Genomic DNA, 15,786 nt, shown 5'->3' with positions numbered 1-15,786 from the left:
TGCAAGTGATGATGAGGCCTACATGCATTAGTGATGTCGAAGCTGTTGGCCGAATGCAGGTGGTCGACGCGCGACTGCAGCTGGAAGGGCGCCATGGTCATGTTGGGGTCGCTGTTGTGCAGATAAATCCCGAAGCGGAACGCCTCGTACTCCTGTTCCATGTGCGGGATGAAGAGGGCTCCTGGAGACACGCGAGGACACACGGAGGCGTGGTGAATGGGACATCAGGACACGCTGAGATAGGTAACACGCAGAGACACGTGGGGGAATGCCCAGACACATGACAAACTGAGACAGGGATGCACAGATACATGGGATACATTTAGACAAGAAGGGGACAAGGGAAACATGAACAGAGGTACATCCGATAGTGAGATCTGGGAAACACGTGAGGACATCATTAGAGACATACGAGGATGTAGATGGACACATCGAGAGACAGGGGAAACACAGAAATTAGTAGGGACAATGGAGACGAATATAGGATCGTTGACTGTGGTTCGGGAGACAGATACATAATGGGGGACTCACAGGTTTGTGAGGATACATTGAGACACATGGGGAGATAACAAGTGTTGAGATTCACACATCGATACAAAAGACAACACAGACAAGGGGACACAAAGTGATAACAAATGCACTGACTCAGAAATGAAGGGGAGATATGACAGATCCATTAGGGACACAAAGACAGGAATATGCAGGGCATACGAGAGGAACACGGTGGAAAAAAAAATGCAATGACTCACACGCATAGTTACAGGGTCACACAGTGAGACAGAGATTAGAGGGAGATACATAAGCAACAAGAACATAATATACGAGTTGAACACAGGAGATACACAGGTCCACTATGGGATAAAAGGACGTCAAGAAGACATGGAAGGCATAGACAATAAATACAGTTACATGCTGGGACATAGGGACATACACATTTGAGGGAGACATAGGAGACACGAGGACGTGAGAGTGTCTATCTTATATTTATATATCTGTTCAGACGCATGGGGACATGAGAGGGGATATGATGGGACACGTAGATATGTGAGGACATGGAAACATCCAATGAATTTTGAGGTGGGTGATTTGTTACCACCACCACAATTTAAATATTTTCTTTACAATCTTTTACCAACCTGCATGGTGAAGTATGGTCAAAGGAATTAAGAAGGCTAATGGGCATCACACCCTTCCTTCCTGTAAACTAAAGGAGTCACGCCGCCTTCTTGGAGCAGTAGGCAATAAAGGAGGAGGCTGCGTTCTCCGTGACAGAAAATTGAGCTCTTATAATAATAATCATTGAGCCTCTGAGCTACCCGAACTCTCACTCAAACCCAAACCCTAACTCTAGTCCCTAGACTAAAACATTGTCCCCCCCACTGTAAATATTTTATATAGTGAGGTATATTATTGTTAAGTGACAAATTGGATATCACATTTTGGATATTTAATGGTGCAACATATAAAGAAAATGCTGATATGAAAGAAGCAACGTTTTGTATGATCAGCAACAAAGACCTTCATTCAGCACTAGATTGATCAAAGTGCTGACCATTTCTTTTTTTTCCTTCCCCAACCAGTGTGGAGCAAAGATGTGGCGGTATTAGCACTGCGCTATAAACCCAGCCTCCTGGGTGGGATTCCTGGCTATGGCTAAGATCCTTGACGAGTGACATCTCCTCCGGTCTTAGGCCCCTTGCTGAGCCAAACCGCACTGACCAGCGTGGTGAAGCAAAATCAAACAGCCCCCATGCCCGACACAGCATGGAGAGGCCTTCATCCAATATTGGATTGATTAATGGCAATGTGCTGTTGCCCGGTTGTAAATAAAATAATAATTTACAACCGGGAGATGGCATATTGATGCAAAAAAAAAATTCAATGGAGACTGGGGGTTGAAAACAAATAGGACAAAATGGTGAAAATATAAAAGCCACAAAACAAAAAAGAGTGGAGCCATGGGAACGTTTAAAAACACATTCTTTAAAATTTATGTACACAACATTTTAAAACATTCTAATAAACGGTCAGAAAAGTCGAAATGGTTTCCTCCTCAATTGAGATTGGGCCAGTGGTCATCTTATGTTTACATCCCTCAACCACTGGTGTAAATTCCACGCTTCTATGCCCAGGACTTGTATGTCCAAATGACAACCACTGTTGACTTCCCCCACAAACTGGTACTCGTTTTAATGACCCCAGAGGGATGATGGGATGAATTAACTGCTGTCCTTCTGACTTTAAGTCAAGCGCTATTCCGACATGCCATGCAGATGGAAAATTACACTTTCAACTAAGGTTGAAAGCGTTATAAAAGGGTTTCCTTTGCAGTATTTCAAGTACCATTCACCCTGTCTGTAACGTGGGGGAAGGGTGATGCATCCATCATGACTCATGCAAATATGGCTTCAGTACTGTTAATTAAATTCAACCGAAAACAAACGCATGCTGGAACGCATTACATAATCCATGCTTATGCGTATATTTTCCGATTTAATAAATTTGTTACAATTTATTTCTTGATTTTTAAAATGTTTATCCCAATCGGTGCTAACTAATTCAAAGGCATGATGGCTGGTGGTTAAGAGGAGAAGGCAGACATGGAGACATGCACAATTACACTTGTAGACAGTTTAACACGTAGGCTTTCGCGACCAATAGTATCCATAATAGAGGTTATTTGGATTAGATCACGTAAATATAAATGTGTCGTTAAACCCGCCACCACCCGATACAGCCAATTAGTTAGGACACTCGGAGACAAATATAGATACGGGCACAAACGCATGGAGACATAGAAGCACATGAGATACATATAAAGGCAAGGGGACACGTGGCAACACAGGGACACCAAAAATAACAGGAGCACATTGAAACAGAGACATTGGGACACAGAGACAAAGAGACACGAGGACACATGGAGACATGGGGAATCGGGATACATGAAGAAATGGCAAACACACAAAGACATGGAGAAATTAAATACACGGGGAGAAACAAGGATATTCCACGAAGCTCATGGTCCTTCCAAAACCGCATGAGCACAAACCATGGCAGATGTGTATACCTGATGCACATACGGAAATTTTTTAATTGTCCAGTGTGCAGCTGTGGTCATCCAGAACCGACCGTACAACATATAACGACGCACTGCCTGATCCACAAATACGAAGGAGACATCACAGCGATACACTCTGCTGCTCCTGACACGGTTATCTGGCTTGGCCACCTGAATGTGAAATTGTCGTTGTTGCTCTGCATCTACATCAGCAGCCATACGAAAGAAGACAACGAGACAACACAGAGACAGACACACGGCGACATGCATGCATTGTCCACAGGAAGCACCCCTCCCCCCACCCTGTCAATGGGTGAGAGGAGCGGTTGTGCCCCCAGGGCATCTCCATCGCTTAATTGAACCATCGACCCAGCTTTAGATAATCACACACTCATACACACACACAGTCATATACATAACAAAGACAAAAATCCTCCGTATAGCTTTAACAGACTGTAGGAGCAAGTACAGTTAGTGAGCACCTATGAAGGCCGGCACAACACATGAGGGGGTGGGTGGCCAGCACCATGTCTGGCCGCCTTTGTTTCCCGAGTCGATCTAGGGAAGGCCCAGAACTGGTTCAGATCATCGTCACTGGAGGCCACCGTGAGCGGGAATCTAACTCGGGTTGTCGGGTTCGTAGCGCAGCGCGCTAACCACTACACTGCGGCTGCCCACTCACTACCGCTCTCCATTCATACCCACACTCATATATATACACACAGTCACAAGCAAATAATTTACTTTTATATGCAACCTTATACATAGAACACACCTAGAGTACTGGCTTATTGGTGATATCATAAGCCTTGACCAGGTCAAATAAAGCAGAGCTATAGGACCTATTGCAATTGCCTACACCTCTGCTGTAACAGATGGACAGGGAATATGGCGTCTGCTGGGGCACCCCTACCTGTAATCCAATTGGGCCTTCGCAAGCTTCTCCGCGTGCTTGGCAACACAATGAATAATCCTTGCCAGGACCATTCTTGGCAAACTAAGGAGGGAAATGCCCTGGTGGCTTTTACAATGAATGTGATCCCCTTTCTTAAAAAAGGGGGCAACCAGTGCATCCTTCCAATCCTGTGGAACCTGTCCTGTGGTTCAATTAGATTGAACGATTTAAGTGAGGCATCTTGCACACATTCACTACCCTGCTTCAGAAGTTCACTTTGGAGGTCATCCCTGTCCAACACTTTACCTGGTCTCAGGCTTCGGATTGCAGATGTCACATAAGCCAGACACTCACCAGGGGTAACTATTTTCTCCAACATTTGATGCTCAAAAACACTCTAAGAATCAGTCCTCCTTCCCCCCCCCCCCCTTTGTCCCATGGTGCTGTATGGCTTGATGAGTTATCCATATCTCTAGAACTCACAGGAATGTTCAGCAAATCTACATACCTGATCTTGGGAGTTGATCAGATTGTCATTGTTTCCTTTCAGGATGGTAATAGGGGTGATGTTGAAAATAACTTTATAGATGATATTAAAGAGTATGTATGTTGAACTTCTTTTGCACCGTTCGTAACCAACCATGCTAATCTGAGGTGTGGGGCAAGGACAACAGACTAAGTACAAAAAGCAGTTTTAAAGGAATTAGTTTTCAAAGAATGATTTGTGGTTATGGGCCATTGAGGCAGTTTCCATCTCCTCAGGAATCGGCAACCACCAGTTTTTTTGTGAGAAAAGATTCTAAACTTCTGAACGTAAGCCTCTTCATTTTTGGACATGGGATATTGTACATGGTGAGAATGCACCTGCCACTTTCAGCTAGCTGGAACACATCAGTCAGTTATTATGAGGAGGGCTTATTAGGCATCCAAGGCAACCCACATCAATTGCATCAGCCAGAGTCCTGAACCCCTCAACATCGTAAGGAAAGGAAGATGCCAATCCCTACTGCAAACAGTCCTTAACTTCTCAATTCCAAGAGCTAGCTGATACCAGGCTATTGTGGGTTTAAATGAAGTCCAAGGTGGACACCCATCCCCCACAGTGGAAGTGCTGTACAGCACAAGCATCTTAAATATGACAAGCTAATGGTCAGCGGACAGATCAGCTCGTCCAAACAGCCCCCACCTCATCGTGGTGCTAAATGGTGAAACTGTGGTGTGTTTTGAAAAATGCTATTGGCTGATTATCGTTGTGTGGCATCTACATCCACACCAGCACCACCTAACGCCCCTAATGCCTCCACCACCATGGCTTCCAGCTCGCTTCCTCCATCCTAGTCACTACCCGATTGCCATCCCTAATCTTGCCATTTTGTACCGTAGTCGGTAAGCGTTGTCAAGCACCTTAGTGAAAGGCGCTTTATAAAATCCAAAATATAATAGGAAAAAACATTGACTTTGGTCTGGTGTGAGGGGCTGATAGCCTCTCCTCCTCACCAACGAGAGATGAGGAATGGTGGTGGTAGCTGTCTATGCCCCCACTAAAAATGAACATCCATAGAGGAATGAAGGCAAGGCTCATTAGTCAGACGCCAGGTGTTGGTTAAAGTGGCCCCGTGAGACAAAGTCATCTTAATAGGTAAAGTAAATGCCCAAATGGGTCATAAAGCTAGCACCTGGGTGGGAGGGAATAGGAAGCATAGGTAAAATCAGCTGAATGATACCGGCAGGAGGCTACTAGGTTTCAGTGCGGCTCATGGACTTATAATTACCGACATGCTGTTCTGTCATCGGCACATCCACACAACACATTTAATGTATGCCAGGCCCAAGAGAGAACATCTGCTGGAATATGTAAGGGGTGGAACAGCAAATGTGAGTTTATGTCCTTGACATCATGACCTACCGTAGACCTGATCTGCCCAAACATAGAGATATGTATACATGTGCTCATATTTACATACAAAGACAAATATCCCCGTTAAAGCTTTAAAAGGCTGTTGAAGCAAGTGCCGTTAGTGAACACCTATGAAGGCCGGCATGGCACACGAGGGTGAGTGGCCAGCACCACGCCCAGCGCCTTTGTCTCCCTAGTGGCAATATTTGCACATCTCACAAAGTACACATTTGAGGCTTCATTCAACCAAGGAGAGGCCAAAGATTGGTTCAGATAATCGTCAATAGTGTTGGCGATGAGCAGGAAAAAATACAAATGTCCACTGGTTTAGCCAAATAGCGTGTTGGTGGAAATGTTGTAAGCGAGCACCTATTAAGACCAATGCAACACACAATTGGTGGGTGCGATCAGCATCACCATTGGCCACATTTTCCTCCCGTGTTGACACTCTAGTAGCTACTCATTTGAGGCTGAGTTGACCCAGGGGTGGTCCAGGACCGGTTCAGATATCAATTGCCACTTGTTGATTAGGGCCTGGAATAAAACAGGTCGTTATAATTGGATTTCAGGACACTTACCACTACGCAAACACTCTCCAGACTTGAATACACACTAGGGACGAATTTTTAAAATAAAATCAGAATTAGAATTTTCAGCTTTTTAAGGAGAATTCGACTCGGCCTTATTTTTGGGGGAAGGTGGGGGTGGATTTCAGATAACTTGCATTGTAAATGTATTAGTGCTAACAAAAGTGATGTCATGCCATGTCGAAACATTTTTGTGGGAACAGTGTGGACATGCCACGATGAAAGTGAATTCGCTTTCCATTTTTTATTTCCAAAATAGAAACATTTTCGGATCACCTGAAATTTGATGTCTAGGCCCCATTTTGGGATTTTTCAGCATTACTTTAACATTCCGAAGACATCCCCGTTACTCATACACATATGTATGCACACGCGGACATACATAGACACAACACAACTACGCGTGTATGTACACATGCACATTTGTGTTGTGACTTTTAAGCATGCGTGTTGTACGTATGTATGCCGTGCACTTATGTGCATATGTATAATTACTTTTATCTGCATATATTACATGTGCACACATATAAGGTACATTTTGAACCGATACTGCGCCCCAAACTCTTCACGATTTCACACTGAAAAGCGTGAGTTATGATCAAACAACTCCCATGGCCATCACGGTGGAAGGAGACTTTCTTTCAAAGAGCAATGGATTGCCAATGAGATGCAAATTATTTTCCATTTTATATATTATATCTAGGAAAGCCTCGCTGAGTCAAGATACTTTTTCACAAGAGAGTCCTGCAACATGGGGATGCACGACCATTTCCATTCATTTTTGGTTTCATGTCAGAGAAAACCCACTGCGTGTACGCGTTATATAACGTTCAAAAGGTGCGCTATATGGACAGGATCATGCACATTCTTGCAGTATTGCCATCTCCTCTGCAAATCTGCATAGTCCCCTTTGTATCCCAGCTTGTTTGGAAGGTTTACTCATCTCTATGTGATCTGCCAACCCTTGCCCACAAAGATCCACGAGTGCATTTCCCCCACCAATGGGTAAGGGTTAGTTAAATAAATGTCAGCTTAATTTAATTGTCCTATTTCTGTCAAATATATTCGTACTGGATTAATATTACTCTATATTTAATGCAATAAACAATGCGGAATTATGTAGGGTATAAATATGGCTGTATTGCAAGACGATGTACGGAAAACACTTACGTTTATTTTATAGACAGAGGCAATCAGTCAAGCAGAGGAAATATTGAAGGTATTGGGCCCGGACTTGAACGAGGGCAGGGAGTCGACAGCACCGATTGCTCGGGGAATGGCGTTAAGACTATGAATGCAGCAGATGGATACAGCAGGGGAGAATGATTGACATTCCACCGAGCTATGATTGACTGGGGGGATTCAACAGAAAGCTTTGGTTGCAGGAGGGAAGAGTTCGTGGCAGGGAGTAGAGTGAGATGAAAGGGGAAAGGTGGGAGAGCACAGGGAGGGGAGTAGAGCGAGATGAGAGATGAGACGTAGGAGAGCACGGGGAGGGGGCTAGCGTGAGATGAGATGGACGAAAACATGGGGAGGGGACTCGAAGTGAGAGGTAAGCGGGCACATGGAGGAGAGTAGAATGGCAATTAGAGGGTAGAGAGGTAGGCCGAATGAGTGATATCTGAGCTGCTTCTAAGGCTTCCCAAGATCAACTCGGCCTTAACTGAATACCTGGTGCGGTCTGTAAAAACATTAGCATTTGGGAGGCAGGCGGATGGGCATGGTCCTGGCCACACCACTTCCGTGCATGGCGTCAGGCCATAACAGCACCTGACACTATAGCCCATATGGATACACGGGGATTTATCCCCTATGTGCTCGTGTGTGACGAGATTGTGGTCAATCTGTCTCACATGTGGTGCCTATTTTTTTTACTTTAATCGTTTAACCAAACACTCCGGAGACCCACACAATGCACCTGACACTCACAAGACACTCACAACTCATCAGATACTACTGACCTGACACCCCTCCAGACAATCACCACTCACACTGTGCTAGTGGGTGTTGTAGTGGTTCCTGACGATATTTCGATTCAATTCACCATCAGTGGGCACGTGGTGTCTGCCCCTGCCTCGGGCTTACTCTCGGTCGGCTCTGCCCAAAGAAATTTGCACAATTGGTGCAGTGATGGTGTGTTTACCAAGTTCAGCAATGGAGAGACAAAGGCGGCCGGGCATGTATAGTCCTGTGCAATTAATTTAAAGGAATAAATTAACTTTCTTTTCACATTGCGTCGATGGTGTGGCGCCTCCAGTGGGTTGAAGGGGCCACGTGAACCCATTACATGCAGCATCTAGGTCTCGAATTCCCTTATTACACACGCGATTCGACGCACGTATCGCTCGGTTAATAATACTCGACATCTTTAATTAATATAAATCTGTGCCAAATCCAGTATTTGTTCTAAATGATTGTGCACATGACAGCGTATGATTTACAACCATCATTCAACTACTCTACTTCTGCATCATCAACAATCCACATGTTTGCTTACTCGAATCAATTAATAACCCGCATTTGTATTCCACACGTCCCCATCACCGCCCCCATCATCATCATCAATTAACAACTCGAATTTGTTTTAATCACTCATTATCATGACCACCACCGTCATCATCATTAATATTGCACTGCCCAGTTCTGTGGTTCGTTTGCATTGTCTGTCTGGATGTGATTGTCTTAAATGTTCTGTCTTAGTTGTGCTGTCCCTCTTGTATGTTCTCCATTTAGTTTGTAATTGTCTCGTGTTGTTCTGACTGGTTCTGACTGGTTTGTAACTGTTCTCTCTCTCATTGTTCCATCTCGTTCTGTCACATTCATACCATTAGCATGCACTCATAAAGGTTACGTTTGCATATTATTTGTATAAATCGTAAATACTGTAATAGAGTTTTGTTCATGATGATGGTGACCGCGGCGGTGATGCGGGTTGTTAGTTAATTAAGATTGATATTGGGACGTGTCATACATATGCGGGTTGTTCATTAATTTGAGTCATTCACAAATGCGGTTTGTTAATTGATGATGGTGATGATGATGTCGAGTATGATGGTACAACAACCTCCCGTTGCCTAGCAACGCGACCTTGAAGCGCTCGCTCTAGGACCCATATATTCAAGAGACGGTCCTTGTCCTATAACATCTGGCAGTTCACCAGCATTGATTCAAATAAAACTGACTGCTGATGAGACACTTTGTCAAAAACGGTCAATGCTGCTGAAATTATTCACTCCCAGAAGGCTGTGGTGCCGATGGGTTGTGTAAATATTTTTTTTTATGTATAGGGACAGATGTGATGAAGGAGATATGGTCTGATTATCTATTCTGGACTGTTACGAGCATGCGCAGTCATCGTGTGACTGGGCATGACTGGCAGTCACTGATGAATATTGACCGCGAAGAAAAGCCAGTGGGATTGGCCAAGACACATCGCTCGGTGGGCAGATGGACGAGACTGGTGACAGAATGACAGCCAATGGACGGAATCCAAGAGAGGCCAACCACTGTTAAAATGGAGTGATGAGATCCAATCATGTGCAGGAGTAAGAAGGATCGTGGTATCACGGGATTGTGAGGGATGACAGCAACGTCTGAAGTTCGTCATCCATCAGTGGATAGACCGTGGCTGAAAATGTATCCATTGTTGTACTCTACTATTTACACACCTATTTGCTCCCTACCTTCGCAAAGCATTACTGACCATTGTGGTAAAATGTGTTGAAATAACCAAGACGACACGCACGGAGTGGTGAATATTTAAACCAGCTGTGAATAGACTATAAAGGTTGAACATATATCCAGGGTGTCTTTAGGGTGTATGGAATTCGTGGTTTATGTGTACTACACAGCCGGTTCCAAACGCAGGGAAACCAGGGACCCAGACCAGACCAGGACTCAACTAGTCTCAAACTCAGACCTGGAATCCGTCCAGCACAAACCGAGGACCCAACCACACCAGAACTGGAGATTAAACGAGGCCAGATCTGAACACAAACCAGACCATCAATTGCCATCTCAGACCCGACCCAACTGCATTGTAAGTGCTGCTTATGTCTCCACATACGTTAACTACAGCAGCAGCGTGGGAGTGAAGCAGTGTGTACGACTGTTCACGTACACAGGTGTCCATGTGTATGTGGAGGTGTGATGTGACACAAGGTATCTACTACATGGGATGAGACGAGGATATCAAGGATCAACTTGCACGTCACAGATCCCTTGTCTCGTCAAATGTATCTGCCCTGACACGTACTTGCCATCTCAAAAAGAACCCTTGCCTCATCCTATATTGAAGCCTTGCATCATCTGATACAAAACACTTGTCTTTTCCAATACTATTAAACTTTTTTTTTTATTTAACCAGGTAGGGGCCCACTGAGCTATACACCTCTTTTTCAGAAGCGACCTGGCCACAAATGATAGCTCAACGAAGTAGCGTATCACGTGGACATTTATAGCAGCTAAATACTCTAAACGCATGTTTATAAATGAGAAAAATCCACGCAACCACCAGGATAACATGCAAACTCCAAATTTGCAGGCATCAGGGTCGGGATCGAACCCACGATCTCCTGCATACCAGGCGAGGTAGTTATCATCTCGCCACCATTGTATCATATTATCTTATTTAATACAGAACCCTCGGCTTACTTGACACACTATCCTTGTCATCACAAACATTGTGTCCACCACATGTGTATACATATATTCAATTATCTGTGACATTGATTTGCTCGTAGAATGTTTATATTGAACCCAACGTTGCACTCTTCCCACCTAGGTTTTTGAGTAAATTCCTGTAGCTCGTTTGGCATGACATCAGCCAATCTGAGATGGGGAGGGGGGTAATATACTTTCCATTCTATATTTATAACTTTTTTTTATCCCCTTCCAATGTTTCTAAGAAATCTACTATCAAGCTGAATATCTTGCCGAAAACTTGTCTTCTTTGTCTGCTGCTTATTTTAAATGTATTTTCTTAATTTCTTCATACAATTCCAGCGAAGCATTTCCATTTATGTAAATGTTTTTAAGTTGCATGTCTAAATTTTATTCCGTTTACTCCTCGGGTTTGTGAGAGCTTGGAAGACTTGCACCATTTCCACTGTGACAAATGCCCTTTTTAAAGTCTTACAATAGCCAGGCACTATGGTATTTGATTTTCATCTTTTTGTATTTTTTCTTCCAGAATCTGATTGATAGTATGCATTGTTATTCATGATATAGAAACCTTTCGTACGCCTGTCTTGCTCATGTTGTAGCTTGGTCTCAAAAATTGTATTTCTTCATTTCCCCAGTGATCTTTGTGAGCAATATTTGCACGTGTTAATGAGTCCGATGGAAATGTAAAAACATAAGTGGGAGTTTATCGTCCTTTTTTAATATAAGAATAATTTATCCATCCATGAGTCAGATATTTCATTACTGTGTAAACATTTAACAAATATGTCTGATAATTTATGATGTACTTCTTTGGTGTCCATGTTGTCCACAGTTGAATAATTTAAGGCCGGGATTTTTTCCCTCTGTTGGTTATTGAAGGGCAGAGTTCACTTCTTCAAATATAACATCTGAAACTTCCTCCCCTTCATCCGAAAAAACAGCTCGATTCCCATTCGATAATTTTGATAAAGAGATATGCATACAATCATTCCACAGACTTTAAGATGCTATCGTGTGTTATGATTCCATCTTTCTCCCCAATGGCTTTCATTTTGTCAATTGCCAACCATCAACCTCTTTTTTGCTCTTATCGTGCTACCATTGTTTGCAATGTCTTCTGTGTGTTCATTGTTTGGTGCTGCTATTATCAGTTTCTTGGTATATCTCTCCTTCTTCCACGGAGTGTCTATTGTGGTTTTCAGACTGCTCCTTCCCTGAATATTATCATTGGCCCTCACTTTGAATGCAAAGCTAATTACAAGCAAACAAACAAGACAGTTAACGTCAAAAATCTAGGTCAGCAGGGAGTAGATTTTAGGCAAAATCTAAACAACAGATTCAAATGCCCAAAGGAGCAAGATTATAAAATGGATGTCACCACCTTATTATATACTGCATGCATTGACTAGCATAGTAATATAGAGTAGATATGTGTGTGTTTAATCGTGTATATGTGGCACTGTGGTTCGGGAAACAGCGAGTATAACCGGCGTACTGCGTTCAATTCCCAGCCGCTGCTGACCTAAGTGGGCAAGTGATATCTAAACCGGACCCTCGACATCCCGTCGGTCGACTCAGCCTTAAATTAGTATCAGGAGCAATGTGTACACATTAGCACTGGGGAGACTAAGGCAGCCAGGTGTTGTGCTAGCTAGCCACACCAACATTTCGTGCGCCATCACAGCGTTGGGTAAGTGCTTGCTCACAGGACTTGCCTAACCAATATGTTAACGCTTTAGGGGAGGATCTTTGTCCTTGTGTGAATATGTATATGATTGTATGGGTAAATGCGTGTACTGTATATATATATTTCAGTATATGTGTATGTATGTGTACATGCCTTGAGTGAAGGCGCTCTATAAATATAAAGTGTGTATGAGTGTATATGCGTGTGAATGTCTGCGTGTGTCTATTTCTACGTGTGCGTGTGTTTACGAATTTGCCCGTGTGTATGGGTGTATGGGGAGCGGTGGCGCAGTGGTTAGCGCAATGCGCTACGAACCCGGCAACCCGAGTTCAATTCCCGTTCACGGCTAACAATCGGTGACGATTACCTGTACCGGTCCTGAGCATCCCCTATAGGTCGACTCAGCCGTAAAAGACTACCTAGTGCGTTGAGTAAACATCAGCACTGGGGAGACAAAGGCGGCCGGGCGTGGTGCTAGCCATCCAACTCCCACGTGTGCCGTGCCGGCCTTCATATGTGCTCGCAAATAGCTCTCCAGCAGTCTTGTTAAAGGCTATACGGGTGGTGGCATGGTGGGTGCTGAGAGGGCATCATCATCTGTGTAGGTCTGTGTGTCGCTCTCTTCCTGTGTGTGTGTGTGCACGCCTGCGTCTTCTCGTCTGCATTCTGCGCACGTTCCGTGCCGCTCGTCGCATTGTGAGGTTTTTTTTCCTCTTCATCAATTTTTAATTCATCCCCTTCTTATTGCAGACCCTCTTTATATTCATTTCCTGTCGCTCCACGCCGCTCCATCCCCGCAATGCATACAACCGTGCACACGCTCTAAAAAAAATCACAATTCACGCTCGTTACATGCAAATATTCTGTGGGCCCGAACGCGAACGAAAACCCAACCCAGCCTGGACCAGACCCAGGACCGCAAAACGATCTCGAACCAGACTCAGAGGATCTTAACCCCCTATTTACAATCTGCGGTTCCCCAGATAATTAAACCCCCAACACAGACCATACCAGACCGGGAACGCAAGCCGAACCAGACCCAGACTCAAAACCGTGTCCATGACCCGGCCTAGAACTTAAAGCCACTAGGGGGCCCCGAGCCGAACCCCTAACCAATAACGCATCATACAGTGATGATCAGGGGTTCCCAGATCTTTAAACCCAACGCAGATCAGACTGAGAACGCAACCCGGACTCTAAGCAGACCACGACTCAGAACCTTATCCCAGATCCTGCCAGTTACTCAAACCCAGACACACACTCGAACCCCGAAACCTACCGATGATTCTAACCCTGCATGATATCATTTCCAGATCCTTAAACTCAATCAAACCGAGAACTATGATCTGCCCACAATTCAACACAACCTCGAGTCATACAACGGTCCCCATACAGAAGTTTGAATCAGGAATCTTCTTACATTTACCCTCACCCTGACTGAAATCCTAACCCCTTCCTAGACCCGAACCTGTGCTCTTAAACCAGGCAGAGGTCGCTCAACCAGGACTCGAACTCAAACCCCAACATTAACCAGGGATCAGAACCCCGGACAAGAAAATCTCCAAAGGCTAATTCGGATCCGATCCCATTCACCAAAACGCATAATCCGGATTCTGAAAGCCATCACAGGAACCGCGCATCCGGACTCGATCCTTCACCACGAACTCACCGATATGGACATAGGATGGAAAAGCGCTGCCGGTCGCCCTGGCCATCACCAGCATCATCACCAACATCACCTTCAACCACAGCGCCGTCGTCACCTTCGCCATCACCGCTGGCCGTCTTCCCATCACCATCGTCATCTCCCTCCTCATCAGCCCCGTGCCCATCCTCACCGGTGCCATCACCCCCTCCCTCCTCCTCATCACCATCCCCATCATCATCCTCATCGTTTCCATCATCATCATCCTCATCACCATCGTCTTGGTCGTTGTCATGGACTCTGAGACATCGGCGTCCCCCACCACCACCACCTCCTCCTCCTCCTGAATCACGGCTCCTCCCGTCTCCACAACGACAATGTAGCAATGAGAGAGGAGAGAGAGAGGCAACACAAAAATGTGAAAATAACAAAAAAAACCCACACCGAGAGGGGGGAACACCGCCAAATATTAACCAACCGCCTCGCTCGACGCTTTAGGTTGCAACATTTATGTTGAATGGAATACGAGGGGTCTATATAAATGTCTATTATTTAATTTTTGCGCAGACGGGAGAGGGGGTTTAGGGGGGGGGGGAATCTTCGCTTCAGCTCGCGCGCCCGGGCGCACGGAGCAAGGGGTCCATGGCTGCTGCTGCTTCCTCGCGAGAGAGAGAGGGGAGACGGTGGTGAGAGGGGTGGGGGGCGATTGGTGGGGGGCAGTGGGGGAGTGGTGGGGGGGGGGAGAGTGGTGGGGGGGAGTGGTGGTGGGGGGGGAGAGTGGTGGGGGGGACGTGGGGGAGTGGGGGGGGGAGTGGTGGGGGGGGGGAGTGGTGGGGGGCGAGTGGTGGGGGGCAGTGGGGGAGTGGTGGGGGGGGGGGAGAGTGGTGGGGGGGAGTGGTGGTGGGGGGGGAGAGTGGTGGGGGGGACGTGGGGGAGTGGGGGGGGGAGTGGTGGTGGGGGGAGTGGTGGGGGGCGAGTGGTGGGGGGCAGTGGGGGAGTGGTCGGGGGGGGGTGGTGGGGGGGAGGAGAGTGGTGGTGGGGGGTGTGGGGGAGTGGTGGGGGAGCGTGGGGGAGTGGTGGGGGGAGTGGTGAGAGTGGTGGGGGGGGGGGAGAGTGGTGGGGGGGAAAGTGGGGGAGAGTGGTGGGGGGGAGTGGTGAGAGTGGGGGAGTGGTGGGGAGAGAGTGGGGGAGTGGTGGGGGTGGGGAGTGGTGAGAGTGGTGGGGGGGGAGTGGTGAGAGCGGTGAGGGGGGAGTGGTGAGAGTGGTCGGGGTGGAGAGTGGGGGAGTGATGAGAGTGGTGGGCGGAGGAGAAAGTGGGGGAGTGTGGGGGAGTGGTGAAAGTCGTGGGGGGG

The 15,786-nt window shown here is 46.0% G+C and overlaps 1 protein-coding gene across 1 annotated transcript in view; it reads right to left on the bottom strand.

Moving 5' to 3' along the window:
• The window catches only part of LOC133347955 (glutamate receptor 4-like), a 59,670-nt gene extending 44,579 nt beyond the window's left edge, over positions 1-15,091 (bottom strand). Inside the window, exons 1-2 of the mRNA XM_061560720.1 lie at positions 14,459-15,091; positions 23-181 (exon numbers count right to left, since the gene is read on the bottom strand). Of these exons, the coding sequence (XP_061416704.1) occupies positions 23-181; positions 14,459-14,729 (430 nt within the window). The 5' untranslated portion in view covers positions 14,730-15,091. The remainder of the gene's footprint in view (positions 1-22; positions 182-14,458) is intronic.
• Between the last annotated feature and the right edge of the window lie 695 nt (positions 15,092-15,786).

This window comes from Lethenteron reissneri, chromosome 26 (genome assembly GCF_015708825.2).
Source record: "Lethenteron reissneri isolate LAM-NWPU_2019-01 chromosome 26, ASM1570882v1, whole genome shotgun sequence".
NCBI classification, from domain to species: domain Eukaryota; kingdom Metazoa; phylum Chordata; class Hyperoartia; order Petromyzontiformes; family Petromyzontidae; genus Lethenteron; species Lethenteron reissneri.
The sequence above is the reverse complement of the archived record's forward strand: the minus strand, read 5'-3'. Positions and strand labels throughout refer to the sequence as shown.